General features: G+C 41.5%; 1 protein-coding gene across 10 annotated transcripts in view; it reads left to right on the top strand.

The window, feature by feature from the left end:
• Positions 1-13,689, top strand: part of GLI3 (GLI family zinc finger 3) — a 219,281-nt gene that overhangs the window by 192,767 nt on the left and 12,825 nt on the right. For all 10 annotated transcript variants that reach the window (XM_068935978.1, XM_068935975.1, XM_068935976.1 and 7 more), the window contains one exon: positions 13,392-13,541. In XM_068935978.1, coding sequence (XP_068792079.1) covers positions 13,392-13,541 — 150 coding nt within the window. The remainder of the gene's footprint in view (positions 1-13,391; positions 13,542-13,689) is intronic.

Here is a 13,689-nt window from a genome sequence, read left to right as displayed (position 1 = left end):
TTGCCAAGGGTGGATCAGGTATTGTCTCTAGTTTACCTGCAGCTCTCATAGGTTATCTCTAAAGAGGCAGTATGCACATTTGTTGAAAAAAATACTGCTATCCAACAGTCTGTCTTTGCAGACAAAGCGTTGGCATTTTTAGTGTATGGCCAATTTGAATGTGTTCACGTAGTAAGCATTGAACTCTCTTTTAAAAAAAAATTAGAAAGTCTTACTGATTGATTGATTTACAAAGGAAAATCCATCGGAGGAGTAGCTTTTATTTCATTTTTAAGGGGGTCAGTGTTAGCTGTGCTGTAATCATTAAGAAAGTACTAAAAGCAGAAGAAAATGCATGGCTGTACAGAATCTGGTCCAAGGTTGAACTAAGGGAAATGCGTATTGCTCAGCAAGTCCTGTCTGCATGCTTAGTGTTTCTAGCCATGTGTTTAATATACCTTGAACAGCAGGTCCATTTAATTGTCTGACATTTACCTTGCTATTTTCCCTTATTAGGTGCATAGGTTTTTTGGTAAAATAAGACAATGTTTTAATTCTTTTGTAAGGAATTGAGTATTTTGCTAAATGTCTGTGTAGATAAATGACCCATTGTACTTGTCTGGGAGTTTGGAAGTCTTCAAAATCATACTAAAAATGCTACTTTTTAGTGTTTCCTTATCTTGCTATAGCATTTCTTAGATTTATAAGTTGGCTCATGGGATTAAGTGGTTTGTCTGTGCTAATATAAAATGATATAAAGCTGCTGTAATATATGGTTACATTTTAATTCAAAGAGCCTGTTGGTACTAACCTGCTGGTAGGCTCTTCCCAAACCCTTGCACTTAAAGGCCATGTAAATTTTAACAGATTTTTGTCATTAAAGCCATACAATTTATATGAAACAACTCTGGCTTTACATATTCATTTCATGTACCACACTAGTTGGGATATTCTGCTGGGTACTTTTTTGCTTCCTTTTTTTCACTCTTTATGCATCTGTACTATTGTAAGTTTATTTCTTGGCTCCACTGGCCTGGTCTGTGTTGTGGAATGTAAAGATTAGAAATCTCCTCCCATTTTATTTTCTTGTGAACATGTGCTATTTTAAAGGGAAATATTATTACTTTTAGTTTGGTTTGAACCTCAGGCATGGTAACTAACAGTGCGAGCTGCTAAAGCCTCAGTCCTGCAGAGAGCTCAGTGCATTTGGACCCAGTAGAGTTTAATGGGCTCTGTGCTGCCGTAAGAGTCCATGAAAGCAGAACAGCTCACAGAATCAAGATCTGTGCATCGCAGCTAGGAGCAATGGCTGGAATTTATCAAAGCCAAACAATATGGGGGGAGAATAGTTAATTTCAGGTTTAATATATACAGCAGGTCTGATTTCCATTGAAGTCAGATGAGTTATGGTGGCAGGAAGGAGGCCTATAGATTTTTGTCTTCTGCAGCAATGTGGGAAAACATCCAAAGTATTTAGTTTTTCTACCTTGTATGTGCTAGTATATTTCTTACAAAACCAAGATGAGACTTTCATTGTTCATACTCTCTGCAAATAAAATGAAATATACCTTTTTGTAATGCCTATCTGTGATGCCTTCCTTCTCAAATATACTGGCAAGAGTTCTCTGTGGTACTTTTACCTCTTAGAAAAAATAGAATATACGCTTTTAAGTGTGTTACACTAACATCTGCAGCAGTGCTGAGAGCCTGGATGTTCAGAGCTTGGACTTTTTTTTTTTTTTTGTAAGGCCTGTTTTTCACATATGTTTTTGTGAAGATTGTACACAGCTGTATGTGAGTTCATAAATGCAAAGAAGGAAGTCAGCCATTGTTCACATTGGATACTGCCTGTCAGGGAGTTTTAATGGGTTTTAACTTGGTTTTTCTGGAAATTCTGTAGCACTTGCATGCAAAATCAATTTTTATCACTAAATGCAAAGATCACGAGGCAGAAAATTTTGAAGTTGAGCCTCAGGTGGTTTTCTGTTCTTCTTATTCAGTCACTCCTAGAAAGCATTTGTGCATTTTTCTGGGCAACATTCGGAGGTGATGACAGTCCTACTGAAGGGTTAACATTCAGTTTCAGACCATTTTTTGCCCTCTTCCTCATCCAACTGTAGGAGAAGCTCTGCCCTTTTTTATATACTACTTTTTTGACTAGATTGAGAGAGAAATGTGTAACAGAAGAACTGAGATTTGCTGGGAGTGTGGAAGTCCTTGTAACAAAGAGCTTCTCTCTTGTGACCATACAGCAGGAGAAGGCTTTGTGCCTCCTTGAAGTCACACCATAGAGCTGTTACATTTAGGCAGGAATAGTTCCTACATCTCACTGTGTAGTGCTCCCATCTGTAGCCAGCTCCCAGAAAACCCATGTGGAGAGCGTGAATGCTTGTGTGCATATGTGACGGAGAGAGAAGATGGAGAAAGAGGGAAGGAAACCAGGCAGAACAGGCCGAAGCCTAAGTCATCGGTGCAGGGCGAGGGTATAGGCCATGAGAAAAGACAACCTTTAGTCTTTATTCCAGTGTAAAGGCCAGCATCATAGTTTCACCACTTAGTCAACAGTGAGTATTAAACACTTCAGCAAGTGCCTTTCTTCAGTCTTTTCCTCCAGCCCTATCCTCTTGACGCAAGGTTTGAATTCTCCTTCATTGGCACACACTTTGACTTCTTCCTCCCTCGCTAGTCTCTCTTGGGTCTCTTGGTTTATGCTGCAAGTGCCAAATCACCCTAAATTTTTTGATGTGAACTTTACACATAAGACAGATAACTGAAAAACGGGTATAACTTGAGGATCTAGGCGTTAAGAGCATAAGAAATACAAAGTTAAACTAAACCAGCATAAGTATCTAGGACAATGTTTCGTAAAGTCATTTGTGCACACAGCTGAAGTCCTGATGAGGGTGAAAGTTATAACGGCATTACATATGTCAGGTTGCTTTTTCCGAGAGGGATTACAACTGCTAAGGAACTTAGGTTCTTGGAAAATATTACCGTGCCACAAAAGGCTTTCTTTCCCTCAGGTGTTGTTAGCTTAGCAGCTATATGCTCAGTGCAGCTCTCAAACTGTGGGGCCAAATGCACGTCCAGAAAGGATGCAAAAAGCACCAAGAAAAATGCCGAGTAAGTAGAAGGTGGAGGAGAACTCACCAGTGCCCACACAGTGGGGTAAAGCGCGTGATTCGAACTGCAGGAAACTGTGCACTGGAGTGCACTGCGGCAGGAGGCAGCTGGGAGCGCAGCTAGGTGAGAAAAGTAATGGGGATGGCCAATAGGAGAATCTAGAGGAGAGAAACACCTTGGTGTACAAGGTGCTGTACAAGAGCCATCAGCTTGCAGCCGCTGTCTCTTGTTCCCAGGCAGGAGCAGAAAGGGGGTCACTTCCCCCTGTGGGCTCCTGCATCCCAGCGCCCCAAGAATTCAGTCATCCTCATGGTCCCCCTGTAGCTTCTTTCCCCCCTTCTTCAGTAGTAGTTCTCAGGAGCGTAGAACATGTCCTTGGAGGGTAGAGGCATAAGCAAAAAAATCACCATTTGAGAAGAAATAAGTGTCTGCCTTGTTTCCACTTCCCATCACTTCTCTGCTGCAATCCCCTCACGCAGATGTAATTAGTCCTGTTGCTGGGCAAGTCACAGGTTCAGGTGACTGGAGAGGGAGAGGTGGAGCATTTTTTTGGTAATGTCACAAAATATGGAATCTGAGATACCTTGTCTGAAGTAAGGCAAATGCAATACAAAGCGTCTGTGCTGAAAGAACTGACAAGGTTTAGTTACCACAGCAGCATCGATGATGATTGAAAAATTATTTCCATACATAAGACCAAAAAAAAAAAAAAAGTAAAGAAAGCCTGAACTCTTCTAGCATGCCAGTTTTGGCTATTAACCTCGCAGCTAATAATATAAAAATGCAACTTTCAAGGAAGGGATGGCACTTGATTTTAGACTATGTTATGGGAGGGAACATCAGAGAAAAAGCAAAGCTGAGAGCCATCAAAGTGTCTTTTATACCACTGTAAAAGTGGAATGATTAACGTCCACAACTTTGCGCTGATGATCTGGCAGAATCTCATTTACTAAATTTTCAGTTTAAGGAAATAAAGGTGCAGTTTCTGCCCATTGCTTTAAAGCTGCATGGTCTTACACAGGAAATCAAGTGAGAGCTGTAAAACATTGCTCTGATGGAGCTACATTTTGCTGCTAACAGATTTAGCTATACTGTGTATGTGAATATAAATATATTAAATAAAACAAGAACAAGATGTGATCTTACTGGGAAAGAATCCTTGCAATATCCCATAACTTCCATTCCCTCCACAGACCATCCCAAAGCCTACCAAAAAGCCGTCCAAAACCTAGAAACATAGATACAGTGTTAGGGAATCAATTCTCAGCCTGAAAAGCAAGCTGTGTTTGCTCCTTTGGTATTTTATCATATCCATACTGTATAACTACTGTATCAGAGATTAAAAGAAAGGTCATGCTGTATTATGAACCGCTGTCTTTATTTTTAGGATTAGATAACTTTTCTCTTCCCCTCACCCCCCACTGCTTCTCTTTATGTCCTAAGGGCAGATCCTTTCTCTTGGGTCAGGAATGTAATAAGGCAGGTTTCCCTCTCTCCAGGATATTGTGTCTGTCTCACTGTGTTTAAATTGCCATAGAAAGCTCTTCTGAGCAAAATACAGTATTTTCTTTGTACAAGAGCCAACGATTGACATATCCTTGGGGACTTCTCTGTCTTTAGCGTTTAAACATAAAAGTTGGATATGTTTAACCTATTGATAGGCAGCAAAGACAACTACAGAATTTATTGTGAAAGAACAAAAGGAGAAGCAGAAAGAAAACATCTTTTTTTTTTAAGTTGCAGATTGAGAATTTTAGTTGTTGTTAACACAGAGAGATGAAGAAAAATAGCCAGACCTGTGTCTCCAACTGAAACAGGGAAGTGAGAAGAAAACAGTCCTGCTGGACTGTAGCCCTTCAATTAGCATGTTCCTGTTCATCAGTAATACAGCTTCACATTTTGAGAACAAAACTTATACAGACCCTTCCATAAGAAATCCTTTGAATCACCATAGCTTGGTTAAACTTAGTATTTCGATCAAAAAGTCTGCAAAATGCAAATTTTTATTAATTATGAGTTTGACTGCTCTCCTTTGTGCATTCCTTGCTTCCAAAGTTGAGAGTCCCAAGAGACAAGAACTCTTTTCCCGTGTGTTGTATTAACCCCAGATCTTAAATGCAGATTTCAAATATAGCTGTAGACCCAAGTCTTTTCCCAGTGGCAGCTGTGCTGGCCAAAGATAGCTGTTGACCCTAGCTGTTCATCACAACATCTGCTCAAGATTATGGTCCCCTTCAGTCTGCCCCTCTCGGGAGAGAGCTCATTTGGATGTTGCAGTGAAAAGGTGCTGGGTTAGCCCAAGCCATTCTCCCGGAGGCAAGTGAGGGAACAGTTTACAAACTCTTGAGCCAGTAACGTTAGAAGGGCAGCAACTTCTCGCGTATGAAAGGTGATCAGCTATTACAGGGCAGAATCCCTTAGTGTCTCAGTGTGTCCAGATTATGTTGTGTGTACCCTACCTAAGAGTGAAAGCAATGACTTTCAGAGGAATAATGAGGATAGAGGAGTTCTTTTGGCAGAGGACTTGGTGCTTCCTCCCACCAAGAGCATTTAGGATCGGCGCTATTTCCTGGGGCGGAGTACATGTCTTGCAAACAGTTTTCCTCCCCAGGGAATAGAGCAAACTAAGCATTGTTCTCCGAACTGGTGCAGAAGTGTGGTGGTGGGTGAAAGGGAGGGAAAAGGCTTCTCGGTCAGAGTGGCAAGGTTCCTGATGGGCTGTCCCAAAGTGTTTTACAAGCTAAGTAGACACCTTTGAATGCAGATTTGCAGGATGGTGACCGCATTCTCTCAGTTCCCCTTTCCCAGCTTCCTCCTTTCCTCCTTTCTTACTGTTTCCATCCTGTCTTCCAGCCATTGGTTTCTACGTTGTCCTTGTCTAATACCTGTCATCCCCTATCATCTCCTCCTGTGGATTTTCTCAGGTTGCAAATCATCATCCTTCTTCAGTTGACTTCCCATTTTGATCCTTCTCTTTTCTTTATTGACGGCTTTTGACAGATTTGGCAGTTCTTAAGTAATAGAGATGGGAATCCAGAACAACATAGTTATAAATGAGCTTCAGGTATGAATTCAACTAGCATACTGACTGAAGTCTTTTTTTTTTCCCCTTAAAATTAAGCGTTAACAGTCATGTACACAGAGTTCATGTATTAAGTTTCTAAAATGGTTTAAGTTAAATTTCCTGTTTTTCACATACTGCTTCCTGAAATAACTGTTGTTCTGAGTGAAACTTTCTTTACTTAGGGATTTGATTTTTTCATAATGGAATGAGTAAAATCTGTCCAGTCACAATGGAGTTGGAGACATATCTAGTATATTTTTTTATACTCTTAAAAAAGGTACAATCCTCCCTTACATATAACCCCCAAATACCTGACTACTGAAATGTAGTGTGCCACTAGTCCTCATTTAGGTTTACAATCATGACCAAATTTGTAGGGGCAGAAGGAGACTTAATTTCTTAATAGTGGAAAACTTTGAAAATTAAGTATTGAGATTGCATGACAAAGATCAAACACTGCAGGGTGAGAGGTGTAGTATGCAGACACGGAAGTTAGTGTATTTATTGTATACATAGAAAATTGCCATGCAATCCTTTTAAGGTCCATCTGATTTTAACTGGGGGTATTCCATTTCAGCGGAGGTGTCAGGCTTGCTGAGACACTGACCTGCTTTGGGCCAGATCTGTGAATTGTACAAATTGTCATGTTGCTAATCAGCTTTAGTAGAGATCTGTCACAACAGTATTTCTTAACTCTTCTATAAAGTATGCAAGACAGCCACAAGAACTGTAACAGAATAACAATAAATGTATCCAAAGGAAAAGAAACAGGAACAGAGATAGTTATCTCAGTTTCTCCTCAAGCATGTGCCTATGCAGAAATGCAGGCTTGGTAATGTATAGCTATAGCTTCTGTTTAGCTTAGGAGCTGAAAGCAGCTTAAGCATTTATGCCACCATAAGGGTTTAAAGCAGCTTAAGTGCTTCTTCCATCTTAGGAACTGAAAATGGCTTAAATACTTATACCACCCTAAGGACATGAGGTCAAATGCATTCTCTTATTAATGCAAGAAGAAGGAAGGAGATGTTAGTCTCTTGTTGTCTAACCTGGTTGCGCTCACAAATGGTCTTTAGTAAGGAAAGGACAGAAGAGATCTGTACCTACTTTCCAGCGGATGCGAGGAAATTAAAATGCATGCATTTTTCTAACAGAGAGTCACAAAGGTTAGAGAAAGACTTGATTGCAGTGATTGAAATGTGTCTGAAAAGTCTTCTCGGGATTTCATTCTACAGAGATGCAGTTTTTTTTGCCTCGCCACAGTGGGATTTCTGTTGTTGGAAGTATTTCCTGCTTCGCCAGGCCCTCCTTTATATCCTGGCTCCTCTGCAGAGCTTTGGTCTGAACGTGTAGCCATGGGTCATGGAGTCAAATCTTTATCGAGATGTTAGTGAGATGGTAGGGAGGACTGGCTGCTGTCATCTCTTAGTTGCTACCTAAAATGGTAGCGAGGAGCAGTGATGAGCCATGGATTGCATCCCTGGGGAGTAAGCAAGCGTGGATATATTGCCCTGTCACTTTCCTGAATGCTAATATTGTTTTTACAGTCAATCGCTCAGGTATCTCAGGAAGCTATATGGGTCAAGGACCTCAAAAGTATGCACATCACTCATGAATGATTGATTAATTTCGGTGGGAATCAGAGACCTAAATACTTCTGTGAATATAAGTCTTAACTTTCCTGGACTTCAAGTCTCCATCTCTAATGTGACCGTAGTAGTAGATATTTCCCAAGGTCTGGTGTTAGGAGAGATACATTAACAAGCTGTAAGGTACTTAGATGCTTTGCTAATGGTGTCAGGTAACTATTGAAAAAGAAAGAGAGTTCTGTTATTTACCCCTGAGCAAGGATAGATAAGTTCAAATTCTGTTATATAAAATTTGGATACTTCATATTATTGTGGTCAAGAAGGTGGCTTCCTAGTAGAACAGGTGAAGAGAAGGGCTGAGAGGACCCCTGAGGCTGGTGGGCTAACACAGGCCTACAGGCAGCTCTGAGGAACTTAGGGCCAAAACGACAGGCAGGACCAAGATGCAGGGACTTCCACACCTCAAGCCAAAGTAGGCTAGGAGAAGGGAGTGAGGAGTTGGTCCAGAAGACTAGAAAGGAGTTCCTCCAGAAGACCAGAAACAACTAGTTTATTTAATCCAGCAAAGGAAGGCAAAGAGGAGTGTGTTGTCTGTAAATTAGTTGGGCGGGGTGGGGGGGGAGAGAGAAAGAGAAATAAACACCGTGGAGGGAAGCAGAGCTATTTAAGCTGAAGGACAGTGTTGGCAAAAGAACAAATGAGTATAAATTGGCTGTGAATAAATTGAAGCTAGAAATTAGACGGTTGTTGACGAGCACAGGAGTGAGTTCCTTGAATAGCCTTCCCCTGGGAATAGAGGGAGCAGAACACCGAAGTACTTAGAATATGAAGCTTACTCTGTTCATGAATGGGATTATGCGTAGTGGGGCTTGCCATAGCAAGGGATGGACTTGACCAGCAAGTCCCTTCCAGTATCTAGCTGTGTATGGGCTTAGGGACAAATCTGCATCCCCTATGCAAAACACCTAAATAAAAGGGTGTTCCCTGCAGGACTTTCAGGTCAGGGACAACTAATCCCCTTCCAAACCAGCCTCAGAGCTATCCAGCGTGTCACTGCCGGACACCGTCTCTGCACATTTCCTCTGTGCAGCTTGTGGGCTCTCCAACTCCCTCGTGCAGCTGCAGGATAAGCTGTGTTTAGCAGCTGTTCCACTGCAGCGCCTCTTCGTGGCTTACTCCTCATCTCATATGTAGCAACTGCAGCAGCCGTGCTGTTTTGAGGGCATTTATGAAGCGGTACAGTTAGGGGGAGAATTATGCCAGAAGATGGTGGTTTGAATGTTTGTTCTCTTTGAAGTCAGTCGTGAGGTTTTGTGAGAAGTTACTTAGCATTTACTTTTTTAATTCTTAAAATATGGGAAAGTAATTGTGAGAAGCTAAAAAAAAGTCTAAAGTTGCAATTGTATAGTTGAATTAAAGCATTCTTTGGCGATGCTGATATTATGCTTTCCACCGTACTACCAACTTACCCACACTGTACCAATACAATCTGATCTCTTCTCAGTTTTCCCCTAGCGTGTTAGGATAATGTGTCTACAGTAAAAAGCAAAATCGGGGGCTTTGCCCAATGTTTTCTGCTTTATCCCCCAACAACACTTTGTTTTCAGAACCAATCTCAATGACAGGCGACAATCATTCTTTTTCTATTCCCAACTCACTCCACCACTGTTAAGGATAGGTTTTCCTGCTATTCTTTGACTACTGCAAGACTACATTTGGCCTTAGTTTATGTATTCAGTGACTAATAGGTACCAAGCAGCCAGGTTGGGTATGCTTACGCATTCCTTTTCTTCTGAAAAACTCCTCAGCTGAAGAGGAAAATCAAACACTTAACTATGGCAGGTCCTACCTCCACTGTCACCTTGCATCATCTACTACACTATGGAGTTGCACACTCAGTGTGCATTGGTTGCATAAGAACATGTACATTTTAAGCTGTTACCTCTCTAAATAGTATTTAATACCATATAAGCATTTATGTTTTCAGGACATTGCAGGCTGTTGTTCTGACTGCCTCTATTTTTTGAGCTTTCTTAGTAGACATGGTAGGCAAAGTTCAGCCTTGATTTCAGTTAATTCGCTGGCATTTTTGCTTTGGAATTGAAAGCCACCTTAGCGCTTCCTCTCTCCAAAGCCACGATATTTTGACACCAAAACCAGTAGTTAGGTCAGCTCCATCAGTTCAAGTTAGGGTATTTTGGAGCCAAATGTTAATAGGAAAACTCTTTAAAGAAAACCAGAAGACCCAGGACAGGTTGAGGTTTGGTAATTAGCATGGAAATGGCATGGAAGTGACTGGTGAAGGTAAATGACCCTTGTTTAGCAGATTTGTAGAATTGTGTGCAATGGGAGATAGCTAGTAGAATTTCAGCTTTTTACAGGTCAGAAATTCTTAATACTACAGAGCTGGTGCTTCAGAGAGCCTTATGTTAGCAAACCTGACACTAGGGAGTGATATCATTGGCTTTCATGTGTCTATTTACTGTAATAAGGATTACCAACATGAGTAAAACTTGCAGGTTTGGGCCTCCAAAATTAAAAGCCTTTTCACAGCCTGAGACTGCTCCAAAATTCAATTTCACTGGGAAAAAAAAGAATCCTTCTGATCTAGTCCCTGGAATGTGACATTTCATGGGTGTAATAAGGTTACAAACAGATTATAAATTCAAACCCTATAAATCCATATTGTACTGTACCAAAGCTTCTGCTTTGCATAATACTCTTATTCCAGGCTGTTCTTTGTTTTACAAGCTCAAAACTATTCATTCTCTCTCATAATAGAGAGCAGGGAGTCAAAAACACCGTGCAAAATCCAAAGGTAATTATCTGAGTCAAAGAACCTGAATGCCAGAGTTCACAAACTTCTGACCGTTTCTAATTGCTGTTGTTTGCATGGCAAGAACTCTCTCTTCCTTTAAAGATTTTTTTAAGTGATTGCACATTGTTTTCTGCCAAATAATCGCAGTGCAGATTTACTATGTGCTGCATTCGTGTTGTTCTGTCTAGGTGTCCATGGCAGATGGCTGGTCCGTTTTCAGATCACAACCTAAGGGAGGGAGGGTATCTGAATGTGGCACTACATGATCGGGGTGATGAAAGCTGTTAACCTCATTAGCTAAGAGCACTACTGAGTTCTGCTGTTGTCCTCTTGCTTGTGCTGATCTGATACATAGCAGTGTCTTCTTCCAGATCAGCCTTTGAGTGTTCAGGCAAGTTTATAGGTCTGCTAAAATATCACCCTTCTGCCAAAAGCAACTGAGCAGCTCATCTGAGAACTAAAGAAATTCCCCAGATTAGTAGATGATGTAATGAATTCACTTCTTCTAGGCTTTACCTGAAGGTAGGAATACTCAGGTTAAATGAGAACAAGATGGTTTTGCAGGCGGGCTCCCAGGTGCTGCTTGGTACAGCAGAGCAATGTGGGGAAGCAGTACAAAGAGGGGGTTGGTTGCAGAAAGAGCAGAGGGGAATAGGAAAGGAGTGACAGGATAAGAGAGCAGGGCAGATGAATAGGGAGAGACAAAGTTATGCAGTGACTTGAAGGTGATCACAAGACACTTGACAGATGAGCCAGCGGAGTGACTTACAGAGGTGGATGAGCTAGTCACCATCCTGGGCAAGCTTTTTCCCAGCTGCAGTTAGCCTGGATTGGGGAGGAGGGTGGGGAAGGCAATGTTATGCCTGTGAGAATGGCCAATTCGAGGATGCTCACACTGACAGAGACTCAAAAGTCCTGAGGGCAGGATGAGCAAGCTCATCTGCAGGGACAAAGAGCAGAAAGGTCATACTGGGAATTCTATAAAAGCAGCCACAGTGCCGGAGTGTGCGCGCAGGACGGCAAAGGTAAAAGGAGGTGCTGTTCTGTTTCGTCATGAAGAACTGATTGAACCAGTCTGGAAGTTTTTGAATCAAATGGGATGCCTAGGTCATACATCCAATTTTATTTTGTTTTCCCCTGAGCCCCGTGGGTTTCAATGCATTGAGGTTTGTCCCGTTACTTCTTTTTCTTTCAGGAAATACGAGTGCACATTAACCTCATTGTATTATTCTGATTTGATTTCAAAACACTGGGCATCTGTACACTTTCTGTACAAGCCTATGTAATATGAATGGACTGCAGAGATAGGCACTTGAAACATAAACTCCTACAGATTACATGTGGTACGTTGTCCAGCACATCTGTTCTGTTCACATGCTCTATACACCATCAGAACTTTTAAGACATAGCAATAAAGTTTCAAAAACAGAAAAAGAGCAGTCATCTTTTATAGGCAATCCACATCTGTTTGCCATGGGGATGCTGTATAATTGTGAACATAAGTGATTTTATTTGGTTTTCTGATTGTTTTCAGGACTTTTGAGAAGATTGGGATTATCTTTTTTGTGTTCCAGTATGGACTACTGACTTTCTATATGTCTGACTTTCTGTGATCTAGTTACAGAGCAAATACTGGTTTCATCTCTGTGCTGCAATCAAGTATAAACTCCGGAAGGGGTTTATCTTGCTACCTTAATTGAAATAATTGCATTCTCTGAGAGAGGCAGCCATCTAGTGGCACAGCTAAAAAACTGCTGTAGAAAGTAGAGTAATGGTGAAGTCACTGAGGCTGGGGTTTCTTGAAGAGAGTCCAAGAGAATTCATCAAGCAGCTCCTGTAGAAATTCCATCCTTCATGCACCTTTGAAAGTCCCAGTTTAGGATGCTTTTGTTTCTCCCTGAAGCTGTGCAAAAAATGTAAGCAGTTAAACCTTGAAAAAAAAATGTAACTTGAGGCTGGCCCTGATTCAGCTGCCCATTTCTGGTCAGAGACACAATCAGCAAGATTTAAATCCATACTTAAATGCTGTGCTGCTGTGGATCTTGCTGAAGGGTTCAGAGCAAGCTACTTTTCTGGAAGAGTAAAAGTCACAGCCCTGGCCTGTCTCTGGATACACTCGCACAGATTACCGTGACCACAGTGCATGCACACGTGCATGAGTATCAACAGGCTTAGGCTGATGTCGTTCCTAGAGACTTTTCAGTGAAAAACTCAGGCGAAGCTGTACTTCATAATGGCAAAAGCTGGCTTAATGGATGCTTCCGTGCCCAGAGTTTTTAGTTACTGGAGTATGTAGAGTTTTGTTCCGCGCAATGTGTGTGCTAACCTAACATGTTTACTGGAAGAAAATATGGGTAGTGGGGAGTGAGCTAATAGATGTGGAAACCTGGTTTAGCAATTCTGTTGATTTTTGAGGTTAGAGGATGTGTTTTAAAGGCCTGGTTTTATATACCTTACTGATATTGAGTAGCACTTAAGTAAGACTTCCCTGGTCCAAGAAAGCATTGCTCAGTGTGAATCACATAAGTGGCACCATGCATGAGATTATCCAGAATCCATTTAACATTCTGTATCCCTGAGGCCTGATCCAAAGCCTGTTTTAGAAACAGGCAGTAGAAACACACTCATAGGCCTTAGTGGACCTTTTGTGGGATCTGTAGTTTGAAACCTGTGACCTCTTTGGAGCACAGACAATCTTTTTTTTTCTGTTTTTACCAAGCCGAGCGCCTCTGGTGCTGTGCTTCAGTGCAGTCTAGCAGTAAGGCTGACGACAGTGTTAACGAGTTTGTGTTAAGCTGTACTCTTTTCTCTATCTGACCAGCATATAAACAACGACCATATACATGGTGAGAAGAAAGAGTTCGTGTGCCGATGGCTAGATTGTTCCCGGGAGCAGAAACCATTCAAAGCCCAGTATATGCTGGTGGTCCACATGAGAAGACATACAGGGGAAAAGCCACACAAATGCACTGTGAGTAAATGGGGCTGAACTCCAGGCTTTGGCAGGGTTACTCAGAGAAAAGAACAGCGCAGATGCTGTGTTCCCTGATCTCTCGTCCATCTGACATTTGCTGTGGAAAAGACTGCCCAGACTGTTTTGTTATCCACGTGGCTCGGAT

Source organism: Struthio camelus, chromosome 2 (assembly GCF_040807025.1).
Source record: "Struthio camelus isolate bStrCam1 chromosome 2, bStrCam1.hap1, whole genome shotgun sequence".
In the NCBI taxonomy this organism is placed as follows: domain Eukaryota; kingdom Metazoa; phylum Chordata; class Aves; order Struthioniformes; family Struthionidae; genus Struthio; species Struthio camelus.
Note: the sequence above shows the minus strand (reverse complement) of the source record. Positions and strands in the feature narration are given on the sequence as shown.